Raw genomic sequence first — 24,203 nt, 5'->3', positions numbered from 1 at the left:
AATGGGGAGAGAGAGAGAGAGAATGGGGAGAGAGAGAGAGAGAATGGGGAGAGAGAGAGAGAGAGAAGGGGGAGAGAGAGAGAGAGAGAGAAGGGGGAGAGAGAGAGAGAGAAGGGGGAGAGTGAGAGAGAGAGAGCAAAGAGAGAGAGAAGAGAGAGCGAGAGAGAGAGAGGGTGGGAGAGAGAGAAGGAGGGAGGGTGGGGGAGAGAGAGAGGGAGGGTGGGAGAGAGAGAGAGAGAGAGAGAGAGAGAGAGAGAGAGAGAGAGAGAGAGAGAGAGAGAGAGAGAGAGAGAGAGAGAGAGAGAGAGAGAGAGAGAGAGAGAGAGAGAGAGAGAGAGAGAGAGAGAGAGAGAGAGAGAGAGAGAGAGAGAGAGAGAGAGAGAGAGAGAGAGAGAGAGAGAGAGAGAGAGAGAGAGAGAGAGAGAGAGAGAGAGGGGCTCAGACCGTTTCCTGCAGGTAATTAGGACTGCCCTAGCTACAGAAGGAAGGGGACGTAACAGGTGACCTATGATGAGGCTTGTGTTCACATGTCCAGTTGTATGTATCCATTCTACTATACTGTACTCAGCTGTTCTGCTTTAAATAATGTATCTGTTGTAACTTGTGCTCTTTGTTATATAAACAGTGTTTTTTACACTTGTTGTTGATGTTTTGTCATATTTCCAAAGGGAAAGGGAGTCATCAGGAAAAACACAGTAGGTGTCCTGAATAGCTTTCTGAAGCTTCAGTGTTAGTAACCCGATAGCAGTCTACAGCCATGTGTCAGAGTAACAGTCTGAGAGACAATAATACCTGCATCCCAATTGGCATCCCTATTCCCTTTGGGCTCTGGTCAAAACTAGTGCCCTATGTAGGGAACAGGGTGCCATTTGGAACGCAACAAATGACTGATAGACCCTAGTGATCGCAGTACTATATAGGGAATAGGTTGCCATTTTAGACCTAGACCAGGGAGCTGTGCGGTGCTCACCACAGGGTCTCGTTGGCAGTGGGGTAGAGGTTGATGCGATCGCTGGTCATTTGCTGACTGAGAGACAGGATGAGCGCTGTAAAGTACACTGGAAAACCACAAGGGAAGGAAGGAGACTTTTTGTTATGTACATCATATCTCACAGAATGTTTTGTCTTTGTCCTTGTACGTGGGTTACTAAGAGAAGGGGCAACAGATCATAGGATGTTGTTATAAACTAGTGAGAAGATGAACTTACAGAAGGAGGCCAGAGCAGCCGGGTCCAGGGTGAGGAACCCTCTCAGAGCCATGGAGGCCTTAGCCAGGTTCACCCTGCAACACAGAGCATGGCCATGAGACAGACGGATACCTTAGCCAGGTTCACCCTGCGACACAGAGCATGGCCATGAGACAGACGGATAGGTAGACTACAAGAAGAAACCGGTACTACTGTGATTCAAACCGCGGCGCTGTTGGAGGGCATGTGTAGTCCAGAGGCGGTTGTGTCGACCACTAGACCAACCTCCGACACGAGAACAACAACGTTTCTATATCGAAGTGCTCACAGAAACGGAAAGTCTGTCTCTAAACTCTGTAATCCATGCCATCCTTACCTGTCGAAGGCGGACACCGTGCTGATAGCCAGCAGTAGGTAGAGGAGAGACTGGGCAGGGTAGGCCAAGGAGTGGTACTGCTGCAGCAGGTTAGGGAGGGTGGTGAACTGCTCCCCAGCTAACACATACACCACCACGGTGTTCCACACTGCATAGCCAGCCAGGAAGCCATGGGAGAACAGACCTATCACTCTGGAGAGACACAGACACACGAGAGAATTAGATAGTGTCAGTAATTTTTTTACATTTTAGTCAACGCTCTTCTCCAGAGCGACTAACAGTTAAGTGAGTGCATACATTATTATTTTATTTTTATTTTTTCATACTGGCCCCCCGTGGGAATCGAACCCACAACCCTGGCATTGCAAACGCCATGCTCTACCAACTGAGCTACATCCCTGCCGGCCATTCCCTCCCCTACCCCGGACGACGCTGGGCCAATTGTGCGCCGCCCCATGGGGTCTCCCGGTCACGGCCGGCTACGACAGAGCCTGGATTCGAACCAGGATCTCTAGTGGCACAGCTAGCACTGCGATGCAGCGCCTTAGACCACTGCACCACTGGGCAGTAATCACATCCAAGCCTCTGCAAAGGGCATGTCACTCACCTGAATCCACTGTGTACTCTCATGGCTACATCCCTGGTTGTCCAGAGGGGCGTGGCCTCCATGTAGTCCTCCAGATGTGCACTGTGTTTGGGCAGGTCAGTTGGCTGGAAACGCCCTGAAGGGACTCAGACAACAAACTGGTTAGCGCCTGAACAGGGTCTGAATTCAAAAGGGGAGGGCCAATTTCCCGGACACAGATTCAGTCTAGTCCTGGACTACGAAGCATGCTCTCCATTGAAATAGTTTATTATTCCAGGACTAGTGATTACTTTAAGAAGTTAAATACTTTTTTGAGAGTTTTCAGCGCCATTGTACCATTGTTTGGGTTTGTTTTGCCGATGCAGCAAGATTTGGTTGTACGCTCCGATCTTATGTTAAGATAAGAGAGAGAGAGGACACTCACTGTTTCTCTCCACAAACACTTTTCCGACAGGCTGGCTGTGGCCCAGAGGAGTAGAGAACAGGGAATGCTGGGGGATAGCATGGTGCAGACCACTGACAATGTCACCATCCTCCACACCCAGGTCATTGGTGTAATGCATGTCAATCTTGGACTTCCTGTTGTGGAAAAGAAGGCGGGTGCAGTTAGTAAGGCGTCAAGATCGAGATTATGGAGACGTTCCAGGTTGCTTACATTGCGGATGTGTTGTCAACAGATCATTAAGTCATATTGAAGGGGGGTTCCTGAAACACATATTCAATATAGGCGTCCTGGAACCCCACCATAGTTCGAATGCTGAATGTTAGATTCATCCCGTATGTACTGCAGCAGTTGCTTTACAGAGCCCCCCCTGCATGCATGCATACAGCACCACAGATATGGTGGGTCTACCCTGGTCCCAGATCTGGTTGTGCTGTTTTCCTATGGTCACAATGACCACATGGGTTTGCAAACAGCACAAACAGATCTGGTACCAAGCAGATCTGGTAGCAAACAGATCTGGTACCAAACAGATCTGGTACCAAACAGATCTGGTACCAAACTATGGAGGATCTGGTACTGCAGCACTGACTTCTTCCTCTTGGTTTTTGTCCGGGTGACGACTTGTTCCTCCCCGTCCGTGTGCTGCTCCACCCCACCCCCGTTCACCAGCTCCGGCTCCTCCATGTCTGAAATAGATAGACACAAATACACAAGGAGATGAGAGAGGTTTAAAGGCTCTCTATGCATCTATCCAAGTACAGCCAACTACTTATCGAGTAGACTCTTTGTGTTAAATCAGGACCAACTAACGATGAGCAACTATGTCCAGCGACTATGTCCAGCGACTATGTCCAGCGGCAACCAGCTGATTACAGTCTAGACTCTTTGTGCTGGCTGTAGTTGGATAGATAAAAGCCTTAGACATATAGGGACAGTTTTCTGAGACACAGATTAAAGATGCAGTCCAGGGTCTTAAGCGCTTACAAATTCCTAACACATTGTATGAATAAATTATTGATTATTCATATTGATGATGTAGTGCACAATTTTCAGGGACTCATTTTGGCTTGTGAGCACTACTCTCAAAACTACTGGCTGAAATTATACAAAAGCTCTAGAACATTGTGGTCCTCTGTAGCTCAGCTGGTAGAGAAAAACACCCCCAAAGCATAATGTTTCCACCTCCATGTTTGACGGTGGGGATGGTGTTCTTGGGGTCATAGGCAGCATTCCTCCTCCTCCAAACACGGCGAGTTGAGTTGATGCCAAAGAGCTCCATTTTGGTCTCATCTGACCACAACACTTTCACCCAGTTCTCCTCTAAATCATTCAGATGTTCATTGGCAAACTTCAGACGGGCCTATATATGTGCTTTATTGAGCAGGGGGACCTTGCGAGCGCTGCAGGATTTCAGTCCTTCACGGCGTAATATGTTACCAATTGTTTTCTTGGTGACTATGGTCCCAGCTGCCTTGAGATCATTGACAAGATCCTCCCGTATAGTTCTGGGCTGATTCCTCACTGTTCTCATGATCATTGCAACTCCACGGGGTGAGATCTTGCATGGAGCCCCAGGCCAAGGGAGATTGACAGGTCTTTTGTGTTTCTTCCATTTTCGAATAAATCGCACCAACTGTTGTCACCTTCTCACCAAGCTGCTTGGCGATTGTCTTGTAGCCCATTCCAGCCTTGTGTAGGTCTACAATCTTGTCCCTGACATCCTTGGAGAGCTCTTTGGTCTTGGCCATGGTGGAGAGTTTGGAATCTGATTGATTGATTGCTTCTGTGGACAGATGTATTTTATACAGGTAACAAGCTGAGATTAGGAGCACTCCCTTTAAGAGTGTGCTCCTAATCTCAGCTCGTTACCTGTGTAAAAGACACCTGGTGAGCCAGAACTTTCTGATTGAGAGGGGGTCAAATACTTATTTCCCTCATTAAAATGCAAATCAATTTATAACATTTTTGACATGCGTTTTTCTGGATTTTTGTTGTTGTTATTCTGTCTCTCACTGTTCAAATAAACCTATCATTCAAATTATAGACTGATAATTTCTTTGTCAGTGGGCAAACGTACAAAATCAGCAGGGGATCAAATACTTTTTTCCCCTCACTGTATAAATGTTCTATTGTTTACATTTACATTTACGTCATTTAGCAGACGCTCTTATCCAGAGCCACTTACAAATTTGATTTTTTTATTGACTGTACATTTTGTTTACCCCATATGTAACTCTGTGTTGTTGTTTTTATCACACTGCTTTGCTTTATCTTGGCCAGGTCGCAGTTGTAAATGAGAACTTGTTCTCAACTGGCTTACCTGGTTAAATAAAGGTTAAATAAAAGAGGAATCGAGAATCATTAACTTCTTAATTTTTTTTGCTGTGGATTGTTTCAAATCACAAGCTCGTAGGCCTCTGCTTATTTGAGAAGTCCGCAATATGGGCAGCGCGCATGGCAATAAGCCTAGCTGATTATTGAGTTGCAGCTGTCAGTGAAAAGCATCTAAAATATGTGTGAAGATAATGTGTCTTGAGTATAATTTAAAATGTTGAGACAGGAAGAAGGGGAGGGGTGTGTGGTGAAGATATAGGAGTGTCTCTCTCCAGAATGGCTCAGCTGTCTCCAGATAATCATTGTTTCATTGTGTGAATTGTTTGCCCTTTGATTTTGTATTTTGATCAATTCCCCATTACATATGTCACCAGTAGTAAATGTACCGTTAATCCCTGTCATTTGGTTACATACATTTCTGTTAATGCATGTATTAATTACAGTAATTTAACATTCTCATTCTCAGAGTGGAAACGTGAGAAAACAAGTTTACACTTGCGAGAAACAAGTTTTGGTTCATTTCATAACCATAAGTTACGAGTTTTGTCCATTTTTTCATTGTCTTTTGTTTGGAGCGTTCCATGTGAGCAATGAGCATGTGTCTGGTTTCTCTGTCCTGATAATGTTGAGGGAGCGTGCATGTCTGAGCATGCACAGAAGTACCTGGCCTGCTGCGCAGAAAAGTAAGAAAGTGTATTTTGTACATCCATTGCGAATGAAAATATATTAAAACTATAGTTCTTTACAGAAAGCTATTAGAAAAATATTTCCAACAATCTCCCTCTCGATAATCACCAATCTTCGGTGTGAAAGAGCAAGTTATAGGCCTACTGCTGCATTGGCCAAACACACCAAGACAGTCGTGAAGAGGGCACGACAACAACTATTCCCCCTCAGGAGACAGAAAATATTAGGCATGGGTCCCCAGATTCTCAAAAAGTTCTACAGCTGCACCATCGAGAGCATCCTGACCGGTTGCATCCCAGCCTGGTATGGCAACTGCTCGGCCTCCGACCGCAAGGCACTACAGAGGGTAGTGCGTACGGCCCAGTACATCACTGGGGCCAAGCTTCCTGCCATCCAGGACCTCTATACTAGGTGGTGTCAGAGGAAGGCCCAAAAAATAGTCAAAGACTCCAGCCACCTTCTCTCTGCTACCGCATGGCAAGCGATACCGGAGCGCCAAGTCTAGGTCCAAAAGGCTCCTTAACAGCTTCTACCCCCAAGCCATAAGACTGCTGAACAATTCATCAAATGACCACCTGGACTATTTGCATTTTTTACACTTCTGCTGCTATGCACAGTCACTTTACCAATTTTTACATTTACATTTTTGTCATTTAGCAGACACTCTTATCCAGAGCGACTCCAAACGAACCCACAACCCAACTGGAGCTCATGTACATATTACCTCAATTACCTCAACTAACCGGTGCCCCCGGACATTGACTCGGTACCGGTACCCCCTGTATATAGCCTCGCTATTGTTATTTTATTGTGTTACTTTTTTAAACTTTATTTAGTAATTATTTTCTTAACTCTGCATTGTTGGTTAAGGGTTTGTCAGTAAGCATTTCATGCTAAGGTCTACACCTGTTGTATTCGGCACATGTAACAACATTTGATTTGATTTGAGAGGCTATGAGTTCTATGTGCTCATTTCTTTAGCTGCCATTGGAACATGGTGTATCCATGTGGCAGAGTATCCATGTGTCCATGTGGCAGAGTATCCATGTATCCATGTGGCAGAGTATCCATGTGTCCATGTGGCAGAGTATCCATGGTGTATCCATGTGGCAGAGTATCCATGGTGTATCCATGTGGCAGAGTATCCATGTGTCCATGTGGCAGAGTATCCATGTATCCATGTGGCAGAGTATCCATGTGTCCATGTGGCAGAGTATCCATGGTGTATCCATGTGGCAGAGTATCATTTTAATTCCGATTTTTATGATTAACCACATGACAATGATTTTGAGAAACTAAAACGTTATTATTGAAATAAAACTGTTCCACGAAAATGTGCATATGAAAATCATAACTGGCAAAACGGTAGAACTGGTAGGATAAATTGTAAGCTTCCCCAAACTTGAAACTGATGCGCCGCCTATGAAGTTTTTATTAAAAAATTGCCTCCACATTTCCCTGGTTAGATTTGGCCTATAGGCTACTTTGAAATAAGGTAAGACATGCCTCATATTAAATAAAACATTCAGGTTTCAAACAATTATGTATGTTTTCAAATTACTGCCTCCAGCTCACATTTTAAAGTGGTGAGTGACTCGCCGATAGCCTGTTGTCTGAATTGTGAATGGGAGGCGTGCTTTAATTAACAGTTGAGAAATAAAAATAGTAGCTCGATTTAATTGTGCACCAAAACTGTTTTTAACACGCCATTGCATTTAGAATTGTTGCGCAATGAATGGTCTTATAAAAGCAGATGTTTTACTCCAGCTGAGAGCTGCGGGAGAAATCCTTCTCAAAATAGGCTCTGGATGCTGCGAGCGTGTGATAGTTGTGTTGGATAAGTAAGATACATGATGACTAATGAAAATACACACAGGCAATGTTCCCTCAAATAGAAATGTGCCACTGAGGCTGTACCCACTTTAAGTTACAGTTTTAACAGTGGCCAAGTAGGCTGCTGTGGCTATTTCATCATAATGTACAGTGCCTTGCAAAAGTATTCATCCCCTTGGCGTTTTTCCTATTTTGTTGCATTACAACCTGTAATTTAAATTAATTTTTATTTGGATTTCATGTAATGGACATACACAAAATAGTCCAAATTGGTGAAGTGAAATTAAATTCTAAAAAATAAATAACGGAAAAGTGGTGCGTGCATATGTATTCACCCCCTTTGCTATGAAGCCCCTAAATAAGATCTGATGCAACCAATTACCTTCAGAAGTCACATAATTAGTTAAATAAAGTCCACCTGTGTGCAATCCAAGTGTCACATGATCTCAGTATCATGCAATAAAATGCAAATTAATTACTTAAAAATCATACAATGTGATTTTCTGGATTTTTGTTTTAGATTCCGTCTCTCACAGTTGAAGTGTACCTATGATAAAAATTACAGACCTCTACATGCTTTGTAAGTAGGAAAACCTGCAAAATCGGCAGTGTATCAAATACTTGTTCTCCCCACTGTATATACACCTGTTCTGAAAGGCCCCAGAGTCTGCAACACCACTAAGCAAGGGGCACCACCAAGCAAGCGGCACCATGAAGACCAAGGAGCTCTCCAAACAGGTCAGGGACAAAGTTGTGGAGAAATACAGATCAGGGTTGGGTTATAAAAAAATATCAGAAACTTTGAACATCCCACGGAGCACCATTAAATCCATTATTAAAAAATTGAAAGAATATGGCACCACAACAAACCTGCCAAGAGAGGGCCGCCCACCAAAACTCACGGACCAGGCAAGAAGGGCATTAATCAGAGGCAACAAAGAGACCAAAGATAACCCTGAAGGAGCTGCAAAGCTCCACAGCGGAGATTGGAGTATCTGTCCATAGACATTTACATTTACATTTTCGTCATTTAGCAGACGCTCTTATCCAGAGCGACTTACAAATTGGTGCATTCACCTTATGATAGCCAGTGGGACAACCACTTTACATATTTATTTATTTTTTGGGAGGTGGGGTAAGGGGGGTGGGGTAGAAGGATTACTTTATCCTATCCCAGGTATTCCTTAAAGAGGTGGGGTTTCAAGTGTCTCCGGAAGGTGGTGAGTGACTCCGCTGTCCTGGTGTCGTGAGGGAGCTTGTTCCAACATTGGGGTGCCAGAGCAGCGAACAGTTTTGACTGGGCTGAGCGGGAACTGTGCTTCCGCAGAGGTAGGGGGGCCAGCAGGCCAGAGGTGGATGAACGCAATGCCCTCGTTTGGGTGTAGGGACTGATCAGAGCCTGAAGGTACGGAGGTGCCGTTCCCCTCACAGCTCCGTAGGCAAGCACCATGGTCTTGTAGCGGATGCGAGCTTCAACTGGAAGCCATTGGAGTGTGCGGAGGAGCAGGGTGACGTGAGAGAACTTGGGAAGGTTGAACACCAGACGGGCTGCGGCGTTCTGGATGAGTTGTAGGGGTTTAATGGCACAGGCAGGGAGCACAGCCAACAGCGAGTTGCAGTAATCCAGACGGGAGATGACAAGTGCCTGGATTAGGACCTGTGCCGCTTCCTGTGTAAGGCAGGACCACTTTAAGCTGTACACTCCACAGAGCTGGACTTTACGTAAGAGTGGCCAGAAAAAAGACATTGCTTAAAGAAAGAAATAAGCAAACACATTTGGTGTTCGCCAAAAGGCATGTGGGAGACTCCCCAAACATATGGAAGAAGGCACTCTGGTCAGATGAGACTAAAATTGAGCTTTTTGGCCATCCAGGAAAACGCTATGTCTGGCGCAATCCCAACACCTCTCATCACCCCGAGAACACCGGCAGGGACTGGGAAACTAGTCAGAATGGAAGGAATGATAGATGCCGCTAAATACAGGGAATTTCTTGAGGGAAACCTGTTTCAGTCTTCCAGAGATTTGAGACTGGGAGGTTCACCTTCCAGCATGACAATGACCCCAAGCATACTGCTAAGCAACACTTGAGTGGTTTAAGGGGAAACATTTAAATGTCTTGGAATGGCCTAGTCAAAGCCCAGACCTCAATCCAATTGAGAATCTGTGGTATGACTTAAAGATTGCTGTACACCAGCGGAACCCATCCAACTTGAAGGAGCTGGAGCAGTTTTGCCTTGAAGAATGGGCAAAATCTCCAGTGGCTAGATGTGCCAAGCTTATAGAGACATACCCCAAGAGACTTGCAGCTGTAATTGCTGCTAAAGGTGGCTCTACAAAGTATTGACTTTGGACGCTCAAGTCTTCTGTTTTTTTGTCTTATTTCTTGTTTGTTTCACAATAAAACATATTTTGCATTTTTAAAGTGGTGGGCATGTTGTGTAAATCAAATGATACAAACCCCCCCGAAAATCAATTTTAATTCCAGGTTGTAAGGCAACAAAATAGGAAAAATGCCAAGAGGGGTGAATACTTTCGCAAGCCACTGTAGGTCTACCAGAGTGGCCTACCATCAAAAACAATGGAGAAAAACACATCCCATAACATCTTTACATGAAAACAGCTGTTCTATCGTTCAGCCTACAGTAGCAGCCAATGTGTGGTATTCAATGTAGGCCTACCTTCCATGAGACTTGAAAAAAACATGCAGGGCTTGACATTGGTAACAGTACCTAGGGTAACAGTACTTTGTGTAACTGTACATATGGTAACCGTACCTGGGGTAACCGTACCTAGGGTAACAGTATCTATGGTAACAGGGTACCTAGGCTAACAGTATCTATGGTAACAGGGTACCTAGGGTAACAGTACCTATGGTAACAGTATATAGGGTAACAGGGTACCTATGGTAACAGTACCTATGGTAACAGTACCTATGGTAACAGTATATAGGGTAACAGTGCCTATGGTAACAGTATCTATGGTAACAGTATATAGGGTAACAGGGTACCTATGGTAACCGTATCTATGCTAACAGTACCTAGGGTCTGAGCCTTCTTTTTCTTCTTCCTCTTCTGTGGTGGGACGTCTTGTGGTTCAGGGGTCAAAGGAACGGTCTCTGACGGCCTCCTATTGGCCAGCACCTCCATCTCAATACCTGGCTCTGGGGGGCTGCCTGTGTAGCCGAGGAGGACACTGTTAGTTCAGGATACAGACATGGCAACGGGTTACCAGTATACAGACATGGCAACGGGTTACCAGTATACAGACATGGCAACGGGTTACCAGTAAAGTAGCAGAATTGTGGAAACCTTTAGGATTTTATGGAATTTTTCATAACATGTAAAGTATAAAAAATAAATATTCATATTAATATACAAAATAGAATGACAAAGCTGTAAAACATTATCCTAAATATAACCAATCAACTTGTTTCAGCATAAAATATCCTTTCAATGTTTACACACTTTTATTATTATTATTTTAACTAATTTATGTGTTTGATGTAAATGTTTCGGCGCCAAACTGGTGTCAATAGTTGGAGGAGTTCAGAGTTAATTGGAAATGATGTCATCCCAGCAAACCGGCTTTAGTTTGCTATTTAAGTTTTTAGATTTTAGTTTACCCATTAAGTTCCAGTTAGGGTCTTATGCAAGACATCATTTTCAATATTTATATTATGTTTTATGTTTTACACTGAACAAAAATATAAACACAAAGGTTTTACTGAGTTACAGTTCATATGAGGAAATCAGTCAATTTAAATAAATGTATTAGGCCCTAATCTATGGATTTCACATGACTGGGAATACAGATATGCATCTGTTGGTCACAGATACCTTAAAAAAAAGGTAGGGGTGTGGACCAGAGAACCAGTCAGTATCTGGTGTGACCACCATTTGCCTCATGCAGCGAGACACATCTCCTTCGCATAGAGTTGATCAGGCTGTTGATTGTGGCCTGTGGAATGTTGTCCCACTCCTCTTCAATGGCTGTGTGAAGTTGCTGGATATTGGCGGGAACTGGAACATGCTGTCATATACGTCAATCCAGAGCATCCCAAACATGCTCAATGGGTGACATGTCTGGTGTATATGTCGGCCATGGAAGAACTGGGACATTTTCAGCTTCCAGGAATTGTGTACAGATCCTTGCGACATTGGGGCCGTGCATTATCATGCTGAAACATGAGGTGATGGCGGCGGATGAATGGCACGACAATGGGCCTCAGGATCTCGTCACAGCAGATGTCTCAATGTGCTACAGAAAACCTAAACCCCAAACAGCAAGCAATGCAGATGTAATAACACAATGTACGAGTAATGTTTTCCCAGCAAACGCAAAATTGTTTCTGTGAAAGTTCCCAGAACATTCGTTAGGTTGTGGTTAATGTTCTCATAACATTTTCACAACTCTTAGCACAAAACTCCAAACTCGTCGCCCTTGTAACGCATCAAGTCTTTAATTCAAAACCTGTCATTGCGCATTCATTTGCATTGTAAACATCTCACACCACACAACCGTTGATTCAAAATATAAGTTTATTGTAAAAGGTAATGACAACATTGGTTTAATCACCAAAACACAACATAATGATATATTTTCAATGTAGTCGTTTTAACTACCAGTTAATCCAATAGCAAACAATGCAAGATATGTGTTTCAAATCGCCCTTAGAAGTGCTGAAAGTAATATTTATAGCGCTCTGGAGCAGGTTTTTATCAAGGATCTCTCTGTACTTTGCTCCGTTCATATTTCCCTCAATCCGAACTAGTCTCCCAGTCACCTGCCACTGAAAAACATCCCCACAGCATGATGCTGCCACCACCATGCTTCACCGTAAGGACGGTGCCAAGTTTCCTCCAGACGTGATGCTTGGCATTCAGGCCAAAGAGTTCAATCTTGGTTTCATCAGACCAGAGAATCTTGTTTCTCATGGTCTGAGAGTCTTTAGGGGCCTTTTGGCAAACTCCAAGCGGGCTGTCATGTGCCTTTTACTGAGGAGTGGCTACCATAAAGGCCTGATTGGTGGAGTGCTGCAGAGATGGTTGTCCTTCTAGAAGGTTCTCCCATCTCCACAGAGCACTCTGGAGCTCTGTCAGAGTGACCATCGGGTTCTTGGTCACCTCCCTGACCAAGGCCCTTCTCCCCCGATTGCTCAGTTTGGCCGGGCGGCCAGCTCTAGGAAGAGTCTTGGTGGTTCCAAACGTTTTCCATCTAAAAATGGAGGCCACTGTGTTATTGGGGACCTTCAATGCTGCAGAAATGTTTTGGTACAGTTCCCCAGATCTGTTCCTCAACACAATCCTGTCTCGGAGCTCTACGGACAATTTCTTCGACCTCATGGCTTGGTTTTTGCTCTGACATGCACTGTCAACTGTGGGACCTTATATAGACAGGTGTGTGCCTTTCCAAATCATGTCCAATCAATTGAATTTACCACAGGTGGACTCCAATCAAGTTGTAGAAACATCAAGGATGATCAATGGAAACAGGATGCACCTGAGCTCAATTTCGAGTCTCATTGTAAAGGGTCTGAATACTTCTGTAAATAAGGTATGTTTTTTTATTTTTTATAAATTTGCAAAAATGTCTAAAAACCTTTTTTCGCTTTGTCATTATGGGGTATTGTGTGTAGATTGATGCTGAAAAATGAATAATTTAATCCATTTTTGAATAAGGCTGTAAAGTAACAAAATTAGGAAAAATGGAAGGGGTCTGCATACTTCCTGAATGCACTGTACTATAAAATAAATTGGATTTGTTGTTATGATGTATATTCAATTTATATATTATACTTATTTAATGTAGATGTTCCAAAGGCAGCGGCTTGTATGCAGCTTGTATGCGGCTTGTATGCAGCTTGAATGCGCTGAGGCCTGGTGATGCTAAACATGTTTATGTTAATTAACGGTCAATTACCGTGAGACCGGCAGGCTTTTGCATGACAATAACTGGCCCTACCTACCTAAAGAAACATTCTGGGAACTTTTAATGAACAGACAATGTGTTCTGGGATCGTTATTGTAACATCAGGTGAATGTTTTTTACACCATAAAATAAACATTGTAGAATCATCTGCAGAACTGGACAGTTTTTGTGTTTTGGGAGCATATCTTATGTTATGTCCCCTCCCGAGTGGCGCAGTGGTCTAAGGCACTGTATCGCAGTGCTAGCTGTGCCACTAGAGATCCTGGTTCAAATCCAGACTCTGTTGTAGCCGGCCGCGACCGGGAGACCCATGGGGCGGCGCACAATTGGTCCAGGGTAGGGGAGGGAATGGCCGGCAGGGATGTAGCTCAGTTGGTAGAGCATGGCGTTTGCAACGCCAGGGTTGTGGGTTCGATTCCCATGGGGGGCCAGTATGAAAAAAATATAATGTATGCACTCACTAACTGTAAGTCGCTCTGGATGAGAGCGTCTGGTAAATGACTAAAATGTAAATGTAATGTTCTCTGTGGTCTTCTGTAGCTCAATTGGTAGAGCATGGTGCTTGTAACGCCAGTGTAGCGGGTTCGATCCCCGGGACCACCCATACGTAAAAATGAATGCGCACATGACTGTATGTCGCTTTGGATAAAAGCGTCTGCTAAATGGCATATTATTTATTATTATTCTCACCTGACTGTTCCCACAAGCTAATGAAACATTCTGGGAACCTTTTAAAGAACAGATTAAATGTGTTCTAGAATGTCAGATCTTAATTTGACCCCTTTCGTCACAGGAGGAAAATAATCCTGCAGGAGGATTTGACTGAACATTGAATATTTAGAATCGCTGGGTTGTGGGTTCGATCCCCGGGACCACCCATACGTAAAAATGTATGCGCACATGACTGTAAGCTGGAAGCGGTGATAGTAGGCTATAACAATAGACTGCAGGTCCACTGGTCGTCAGTTCAAGTAGCCTATGTAGGTTATGTGCAGTCTATAGTTTGTCTCTTGTGAATTCTGATATTTGTAGGGAGTAGATGCATTTTTCGTTCGGGAAAATCCGTTTTAGATCAACTGGTTTATTATACACTACCAGTCAAACGTTTGGACACACCTACTCATTCAAGGGTTTTTCTTTTATTTTCACTATTTTTTACACTGTAGAATAATAGTGAAGACATCAAAACTATGAAATAACACATATGGAAACATGTAGTAACCAAAAAAGTGTTAAACAAATCTAAATATATTTGAGATTTGAGATTTTTCTAATAGCCACCCTTTGCCTTGATGACAGCTTTGTACAGTCTTGGCATTCTCTCAACCAGCTTCATCTGGAATGCTTTTCCAACAGTCTTGAAGGAGTTCAAAAGAAAGGAGGCCCAAGGCACTCTTCATATAATTAATTAAAATGCCTTTATTAGTATGTCATGTTCAATAGAAACAAGTTTTTTTTTTTAATCCGACGTGTTTCGGCTGCATGGCCTTCGTCAGGGAGTACAAAGAAATAATACAATGTCCTCTTTTGAACAGCTTTTCCAATTAGCCCTAATTTGAAGAGGGAGTGGTTACAAAGTTGAAAGTGTCAATAATAAGAAAGCGATATATTCCATAGTACACTAGAAACCAGCAAAACATAACCTCCCGAGTGGCGCAGTGGTCTAAGGCACTGCATCGCAGTGCTAGCTGTGCCACTAGAGATCCTGGTTCGAATCCAGGCTCTGTCGTAGCCGGCCGTGACCGGGAGACCCATGGGGCGGCGCACAATTGGCCCAGCGTCGTCCATGGTAGGGGAGGGAATGGCCGGCAGGGATGTAGCTCAGTTGTGTTGTGGGTTCGATTCCCACGGGGGGGCCAGTATGAAAAAAAATTTTTATATATATAATGTATGCACTCACTAACTGGATAAGAGCATCTGCTAAATGACTAAAATGTAATTAGGATTTACTAGAAGTAAAACGTATATAATGAACTGTCTAAACATGGGGGCGGCAGGTGGCTTAGTGGGTAAGAGCGTTGTGCCAGTAACCGAAAGGTTGCTGGTTCTAATCCCCGAGCCGACTAGGTGAAAAATCTGTCGATGTGCCCTTGAGCAAGGCACTTAACCCTAATTGCTCCTGTAAGTCGCTCTGGATAAGATTGTCTGCTAAATGACTGTAAATGTAAATGATAGCTGAGGGCAATGTCCACTAGATGGCAGCAAACGGACCTATCACAACCCTACAGGAAGGGGGAGAAATCCACATCTAATCCAGGGTATTTAGGGGCCTGTAGTTTGTAAATCCAAAAACGTTTAATTGTTTTTAGACGGTCCCCTTTTCTAATAGAGGCCGGAATATGATCAATACCCAGGGTTACCATGGTGTAAGGACTTGTAGTGCCTTGCCATGGGGTAGTCTTCATTGCCTACCCCGTATGGCGTACTTGTGTTCCGCTAAACGGTCTGGAAGACATCTCTTTGTCCGTGCGATGTAGAACACCTTGCACTGTGGACATTCCAATCTATAGATGACATGAGTGGTTTTGCAGTTAATGAAATGCTTGACGTAATACTCCATTTTGAAAGCTGTGTCAACAAAATACTTTTTGATGTGCAATATTTCTGCAATGGTTGCACTGGTTACATTTAAAAGAGCCCTTGGGTTTGTGGTCAAGCCTCAGTTTTTTGAGAGTCACCCGGAAGATAACTGTGAACTAATTTGTCATTTAGGGTAGGACATCTCTTAAAGCTTATGACTGGTGGCTCAGGAAAATACTCACTTTGGATGATTCCCCAATTATTTTTAATGATTATTTTAATGTTCTCTGCTTCAGTGCTGCTTTTGTAACAAAATACACTCTCTCTGATGTATCACGAGGCGCTCCCCTTCGCAAACAAGTTCTCTCTGTCAAGTAATCCAGCCCTTATACCTGCTTCTTTCAGGACCTGAACGCTGAAACCCCGATTCAAGAAGCGATTCTCCAACTCAGCAGATTTGACACTGTAGTCTGTTTCCTGATCGCAAATTCTGCGGACTCTTTGGAAATATGGAATATTCTCTTTTAGCCTTTTGGGGTGAAAGCTGTCTGCCCTCAGAATAGTATTCCCATCTGTAGGCTTCCTTAAAGATTGATGTGTGCAAACAACCTTTGTCAAAAAATGAACGTTATCCTTGCTGTACTCCATAGTTAGTTTGATGTTAGGATTAATGCTGTTAAGGTATTGGTGGAAGGAAATAAGTTCATCTTCTGAGCCGGACCAAAACAGGCAAACATCATCAATATAGCGTCCCCACCATATAATCCGGTCAGAGAAATGGTTATTAGAAGGATCCTAAATGAAGTCATTTACCCATTTACCCAAGTACAAACCAGCGTAGGAAGGGCTGTAGTAAGCTTGGCAGTCTTGAAGGAGTTCCCACATTTGCTGAGCACTTGTTGGCTGCTTTTCCTTCACTCTGCAGTCCAACTCATCCCAAACCATCTCAATTGGGTTGAGGTCGGGGGATGGTGGAGGCCAGGTCATCTGATGCAGCACTCCATCACTCTCCTTCTTGGTAAAATAGCCCTTACACAGCCTGGAGGTGTGTTGGGTCATTGTTGGGTCATTGTCCTGTTGAAAAACAAATGATAGTCCCACTAAGCCCAAACCACATGGGATGGCATATCGCTGCAGAATGCTGTGGTAGCCATGCTGGTTAAGTGTGCCTTGAATTATAAATAAATCACACACAGTGTCACCAGCAAAGCACCCCCACACCATAACACCTCCTCCTCTATGCTTTACGGTGGGAAATACAAATGCGGAGATCATCCGTTCATCCACACCGCGTCTCACAAAGACACAGCGGTTGGAACCAAAAATCTCCAATTTGGACTCCAGACCAAAGGACACATTTCCACCGGTCTAATGTCCATTGCTCGTGTTTCTTGGCCCAAGCAAGTCTATTTTTCTTATTGGTGTCCTTTAGTAGTGGTTTCTTTGTAGCAATTCGACCATGAAGGTCTGATTCATACAGTCCCCTCTGAACAGTTGATGTTGAGATGTGTCTGTGACTTGAACTCTGTGAAGCATTTATTTGGGCTGCAATTTCTGAGGCTGGCAACTCTAATGAACTTATCCTCTGCAGCAAAGGTAACTCTGGGTCTTCCATTCCTGTGGCGGTCCTTATGAGAGCCAGTTTGATCATAGCGCTTGGTGGTTTTTGCGACTGCACTTGAAGAAACTTTGAAAGTTCTTGAAATGTTCCGTATTGACTGACCTTCATGTCTTAAAGTAATGATGGACTGTCATTTCTCTTTGCTTATTTGAGCTGTTCTTGCCATAATATGGACTTGGTCTTTTACCAAATAGGGTTATCTTTTGTATACACCCCCTACCTTGTCACAACACAACTGCTCAAACGCATTAAGAAGGAAAGGAATTCCACAAATTAACTTTTAAGAAGGCACACCTGTTAAATGAAATGCCTTCCAGGTGACTACCTCATGAAGCTGGTTGAGAGAATGCCAAGAGTGTGCAAAGCTGTCATCAAGGCAAAGGGTGGCTATTTGAAGAATCTCAAATATAAAATCTATTTTGATTTGTTTAACACTTTTTGGGTTAATACATGATTCCATGTATGTTATTTCATAGTTGTAATGTCTTCACTATTATTCTACAATGTAGAAAATAGTCAAAATAAATAAAAACCCTGGAATGAGTAGGTGTGTCCAAACATTTGACTGGTAATGTATGTTCAAGGCAAGTAGGGCTTTTTACCAATCGGTAAAAATGTCTAAACGTGTATTTTTCTATATATAGACACACCCAATGTGTCTTAATAAAATCAACTATATTTACTGAGCTTGTCTGATGCTCTAAGCACACCGTTTGATTAAATAATTAAGACGCACAAATGACCCAAGAGGGAGCCAAAGATCAACATAGCCAAACCACATAGCCAAACCACATAGCCAAACCACATAGCCAAACCACATAGCCAAACCACATAGCCAAACCACATAGCCAAACCACATAGCCAAACCACATAGCCAAACCACATAGCCAAACCACATAGCCAAACCACATAGCCAAACCACATAGCCAAACCACATAGCCAAACCCGACCTTCCGCCTCCTGCTCCTGCTGGCCTTCGCAGATTCCGCTTTGGAAGTTGCCGGTAATAGGCTACACCCTGCTTTAAGCATGCTGTTTGATTCAATAATTAAGACACACAAATGACTCAAGAGGGAGCCCGAGATCAAGATAGCCAGATTCTGCCGTTACGCTCCTGAAGTTGCCGGTAATAGGCTACACCAGATGTCGGCAACCTTTTCCATTTGGAGTGCCAATTTATTCTTACCATTTCTACCGATCTGCGTGCCAATTATGATTTTCATATGCACATTTTTGTGGAACAGTTTCATTTCATTTATAATAAAGTCTTCGTATCTCAAAATCATTGTCAAGTGGTTAATCTAAAATATATCTAAATCTAAATGAAAATTATACAAATATAAAAGTACCTTATGTTGCCATTGCCAACTATGTAAAAATAGCCTACATAAAGCCAACAAATAAAAACATTGCAGCCTGCAGGTAGAAAATATCCTGATAAAAAGAAATATCCTATAAATCACATTGGCTATGCATGGCCTGTCTGCAGCGAACTTGAAACATTTATCAACTATCAACTGGGACGGTCCTAAAGCTCGCGCCAGTAAACTTACAGCATTGTATAAAATATTGTGGGCCCTCAGAGTTTCCCAGTGAGCTCTGGATAGACACATCTGTAGGCTAGTTGCACAACGGATAAGAAGTAATCAGGTATTTTATGACGTCTCCATTGGATCAGAGCATTACATTTTTCATTCACGCCGAGTGGTTATCAAAAGGGAGAGAGCTGGAAATATTTTTCAAAAACATTTTTTTTTTTTGGTCATTTAGCAGACACTCTTATCCAGAGCGACTTACGGGAACAAATAGGGTTAAGTGCCTTGCTTAAGGGCACATCGACAGATTTTTCACCTAGTCGGCTCTGGGATTAGAACCAGCGACCTTTCGGTTAATGGCACAACGCTCTTAACCACTAAGCTACCTGCCGCCATTGAGGACAATGAGAGTAAACGACTGTAATAATAATAATAGATTGAAACATACTTTTTACTCCGTTATATTTTACTATATTATTATATCGTCGCTGTTTGAACCTCGTAACTCAAAATGTTGTGAATTTCATTTTTGTCCCCTTTACGTCTCTATGAACATTTCACGACCCCTTGACCAATGAAATGTATTCAAAATAGCTTGTCATCAAAACTCTTAAGTCCATTGGCTCTCAAAGTTGTCCGTCAAACCCTGTATCTCCACCACGGCTCTTAGAGTAAAGCGCACATCTTCTCTCCTGAGGATATTTTTGTTTGTTGGGTTTGTAGCTAGATACGATCAGAGGTAAGTTGCACTTTAATTACCTTCTGCCTTTGCAATATTATATATTTCTGGATTAAGCTAAGTATTTCCCAATGTGGCTCAGTTGGTAGAGCATGGTGTGTGCAACACCAGGGTTGTGGGTTAGATTCCCACGGGGGACCAGTATGGAAAAAAAGTATGAAAATGTATGCACTAACTACTGTAAAATTGCTCTTATAAGAGTGTCTGCTAAATGTAATAATGTCATATAATTCTGCTGTTGCAATTGTGTTTTGAGGGCGAATGAAATGACTAGCTAGTTAGCTTTGGCTAACCCAGAAGCTGACAGACAAAGTTTCATCTCCTGTTTTTAGCTCCCCATATGATCTCTGCGTGTTGGCTAACTAGCCACCTTTTCATTGGCATAAAGAGTGAACAGATTAATCAGATGCGGGTGGCAATAGCTAAACAGCTATCACATTAGATTGCTACTAGATGAGCTGGCTTAGCGCTAGCTAGCTGCAGTGTCAACCATGTAACTTTAGCTAGCTAACATTAGCTAGATCAACCGGTCGGTCCAGTGTAAATCTTTTTAGTACGCATTCACCATCACATAATATTGTGAAATTAAATGCTATTGAAATTGTAAAATTATTTGAATGTCTCATACCATTTACCTTTTTATGAAATTAAGCACATTGATAAATATTAAGTCAACTTAGAATAAGACCGTAATTGAAACTGTACAGTCTTCATTGGAGACTACCTGTGCTGGAGGACATCGGCAAGATGGTTCTGGCAGGCTTAAATAATTAATTAATGTCAAATCAAAAGTTGTCCTTTTTATTTGCTGTCAAAGTTTACCATAAGGTGTAAAGAATTACCAAACTAAATTTGTAACTAGTACAATCAGCAGTTGCTACATCCATTTTTGGACTTATCAAATTAATGATATGTAACCATTGATTCTTGAAGAATCACCACCCCATTCATGGAAATGGTTTGCTCCTACAGACAGTGAATCACATGGCCTGCTATATAAAGCAGGCAGACAGGCATCGAGGCATTCAGTTACTGTTCCACTGAATGTTAGACTGGGCAAAACTAGTGACCTAAGTGACTTTGAACGTGGTATGATCATTGGTGCCAGGCGCACTGTTTCCAGTATCTCGGAAACGGCCGGCCTCCTGTGGGCTTTTCACACAAGACGGTGTGGGCCGGAATCAAACCCACGCTGACATGGTAGGCCTATATGGGCCTGCTGAAGGCAGCGGCCCTAACCACTAGACAACCCCATGATTGAACTCAACTTTGACCTTAGAATACACTTGATTCTTGTATTTTGTAGCCTAGTGGAGACCAATATCTATATTGTGTTATTAAGCGATATAAAACCACGGTTGTTGATGTGCATGGTTGCATTACAGATCTTTTTATTTTATTTATTTTTTGCAGTAATAGGACCTAGGAGTAGCGTTTGAGCGAGCGAGATAAAATATTATTTTGATGGCAGGCCTGATGACTCGACTGCCTCCGCATGGAGAGAAAAGATAACTGCTCATTTTCAAGAATTCACGAGGCTCATTTGAATTTCATGATGCAACAGGAAAAATACTCTGCGTCAAAAGAGTGATCAAAGTTAAGATCCAACATCTGTAGAATCATTCGTACAACTGGACAGTTTTTGTGTTTTGGGAACATATATTTTGTGATGTCCCCATAATGTTCCCACCAGACTGTTCCCACAACCTAATTAAACATTTTGGGAACCTTTATTAAAGAACAGATGAAATGTGTTCTGGGATCGTTCTTGTTACATCAGGTGAATGTTTTTTGCACCCTAAAATAAACATTGTAGAATCATCAGCACAACTGGACAGTGTTTGTGTTTTGGGAACATATCTTTTATGATGTCCCCAGAATATTCTCACCAGACAGTTCCCACACATTATATTACCAAACAAAGATAAATGACATAAAACACAATGGAAATAGAAGAACCTTAAATTATATCACGGGCAGAAAAAAATCTATGAATCTCCATTGTTCATTGAAGTTGATGGTTCATTTATAACAAAACATTCCGATATTGCCAATCATTTCAATGACTATTTCACTAATAAAGTGGAAAAACTGAGAAGTGAAATGACAACATTGAACAGTGAACCATCATATTTATGTATAAAATGTCTAATCATGAAAGAGAAGGATTGCTGTTTTGAATTTGGTCAAGTTAGTGTGGGGGAGGTGGAAAAACTATTGTTATCCATCAGTAATGAGAAGCCAACCTTGATGGGAAACGATTGAGAATGTAGTAGCAGACTGTATCTTTAACCAAAGCCTAATGGAGTGTGTGTGTCCACAGGCGTTGAAGTAAGCTAAAGTAATTAAAGTGCCTGAAAATAGTAAAGCACCCTTTGCTGGCTCTTAACAGCCACCCAATCCGTTTGTTGCCTGTTCTTAGTAAACTGATGGAGAGAATTGTGTTTGAACAAATACAATGCTATTTTTCAGAGAACAAGTTAACTACTGACTTTCAGGATGCATATAGGGAACGGCACTCAACTTTTATTGCCCTGACTCAGATAACTGATGATTGGTTAACAGCAATCTTTTTTTACCAAAACAGAGGCGGGGTGGCAACTTTGTTATTGTTTCAACTGCGGATTGGCCCTTTAAGCATAGTACGTATTCCTTATCAGCCCACCCACCTTCTGTGTCCTCCACATCACTGGCCTCCTTCTTCAATTTCTTCTTCTTGGTTGATTTGGTGACTGGCATCACGTCTGGATGGATCAATCAAACAATTAAGTTAATTGATCAAACTCTTAACAAGGTTTTAGTATCTAGCAGCTCATTACATTTACATTTTAGTCATTTAGCAGACGCTCTTATCCAGGGCGACTTACAGTTAGTGAATACATTTTTTTATACTGGCCCACCGTGGGAAACGAACCCACAACCCTGGGGTTGCAAGCGCCATGCTCTACCAACTGAGCTACAGGGGACTTCATTAACATACCTAGATAAGGTATCTGAGGGCAGTGGCACAATAGACATTGCAGACACCTGAACAGACTAAACAAATGCAAGTCTATGTATTCAATCTATACTGAGTGTACAAAACATTAGGAACACCTTCCCAATATTGAGTTGCACCCCCTTTTGCCCTCAGAACAGCCTCAATTCGTCGGGGCATGGACTCTACAAGGTGTCGAAAGCGTTCTACAGGGATGCTGGCCCATGTTGACTCCAACGCTTCCCACAGGTGCGTCAAGTTGGCTGGATGTCCTTTGCGTGGTGGGACCATTCTTGATACACACGGGAAACTGTTGAGCGTGAAAAACCCCAGCAGCGTTGCAGTTCTTGACACAAACCGGTGCGCCTGGCACCTACTACCATACCCCGTTCAAAGGCACCTAAATATTTTGTCTTGCCCATTCATCCTCTGAATGACACACATACACAATCCATGTCTCAATTGTCTCAAGGCTTAAAAATCCTTCTTTAACCTTCATCTACACTGATTTGAAGTGGATTTAACAAGTGACATCAATAAGGGATTATAGCTTTCACTTGGATTCATCTGGTCAGTCTCTGTCATGGAAAGAGCAGGTGTTGTCCACTCAGTGTACGTGTGACATGTACAGTACATTTAGTAAGTATGTCGTATAGACAGTCTGGTAAACAAAGAAACGTGTCTTTCAGAGTAACAACACAAGACAGACAACACGACAAACACAGACAGACAGACCTACTCACCGGCTCTGTCTTGACTGCGCTCGGCAACAAACATGAAAAGAGTCCAACAACAATAATATCAGATACAATCAACAAAAGTCCACTTCAATCATCCAAAAGGTACCACTTCTTGGCTTCCCTCTCCGACCGGTACGTCTCCTAGTACTGAGATGAGACTGTCTCTTCTCAGAAACAGCTTAGATTGACCCGAGGATAAGCAGGTTGGTTGTGATAGCCTTTCGGTTGGCTGTAAGCAGGTTGGTTAGGTTGGGACAGCCTATTGGTTGGCTGTAAGCAAGTTGATTAGGTTGCGACAGCCTATCGGTTGGCTAGCTGTCCAGAGAGGAGAGAGGCCACTACCCCATTAGAGTCATTTAGGTCTATAGGAACTAAATCCTATTATCTCTCCTAACAGGCCATGCAGGTTAGTCTGCTTCTCACGTATACAAGGGCTTAGTGATGACACTGTGGTGACATCAGCTGGCACCACGAGAGGGTGGCACCACATCAGCTGATAGTTTGCTGACATCACCAACACAATCACATATCTACAGTATTAATTCAGTCATTTTGGATCGTGCTCGTCAAGGAGTAAATAAATAACGATAGGACCACTAACCAGGGCATGGAATAGGACTACTAACCAGGGCATGGAATAGAACTACTAACCAGGGCATGGAATAGAACTACTAACCAGGGCATGGAATAGGAC

The 24,203-nt window shown here is 42.8% G+C and overlaps 1 protein-coding gene across 2 annotated transcripts in view; it reads right to left on the bottom strand.

Moving 5' to 3' along the window:
* Positions 1-24,203, bottom strand: part of tmem237a (transmembrane protein 237a) — a 26,094-nt gene extending 1,891 nt beyond the window's left edge. The window contains exons 1-9 of one of the 2 annotated variants that reach the window (XM_041872239.2): positions 23,513-24,203; positions 22,462-22,536; positions 10,487-10,621; positions 3,184-3,280; positions 2,574-2,728; positions 2,171-2,285; positions 1,564-1,755; positions 1,209-1,282; positions 971-1,058 (exon numbers count right to left, since the gene is read on the bottom strand). In XM_041872239.2, coding sequence (XP_041728173.1) covers positions 971-1,058; positions 1,209-1,282; positions 1,564-1,755; positions 2,171-2,285; positions 2,574-2,728; positions 3,184-3,280; positions 10,487-10,621; positions 22,462-22,536; positions 23,513-23,546 — 965 coding nt within the window. In that variant the 5' untranslated portion in view covers positions 23,547-24,203. The remainder of the gene's footprint in view (positions 1-970; positions 1,059-1,208; positions 1,283-1,563; positions 1,756-2,170; positions 2,286-2,573; positions 2,729-3,183; positions 3,281-10,486; positions 10,622-22,461; positions 22,537-23,512) is intronic. The other variant, XM_041872240.2, reaches the window with a different exon arrangement.

Source organism: Coregonus clupeaformis, unplaced genomic scaffold (assembly GCF_020615455.1).
Source record: "Coregonus clupeaformis isolate EN_2021a unplaced genomic scaffold, ASM2061545v1 scaf0479, whole genome shotgun sequence".
Lineage (NCBI taxonomy): Eukaryota > Metazoa > Chordata > Actinopteri > Salmoniformes > Salmonidae > Coregonus > Coregonus clupeaformis.
Note: the sequence above shows the minus strand (reverse complement) of the source record. Positions and strands in the feature narration are given on the sequence as shown.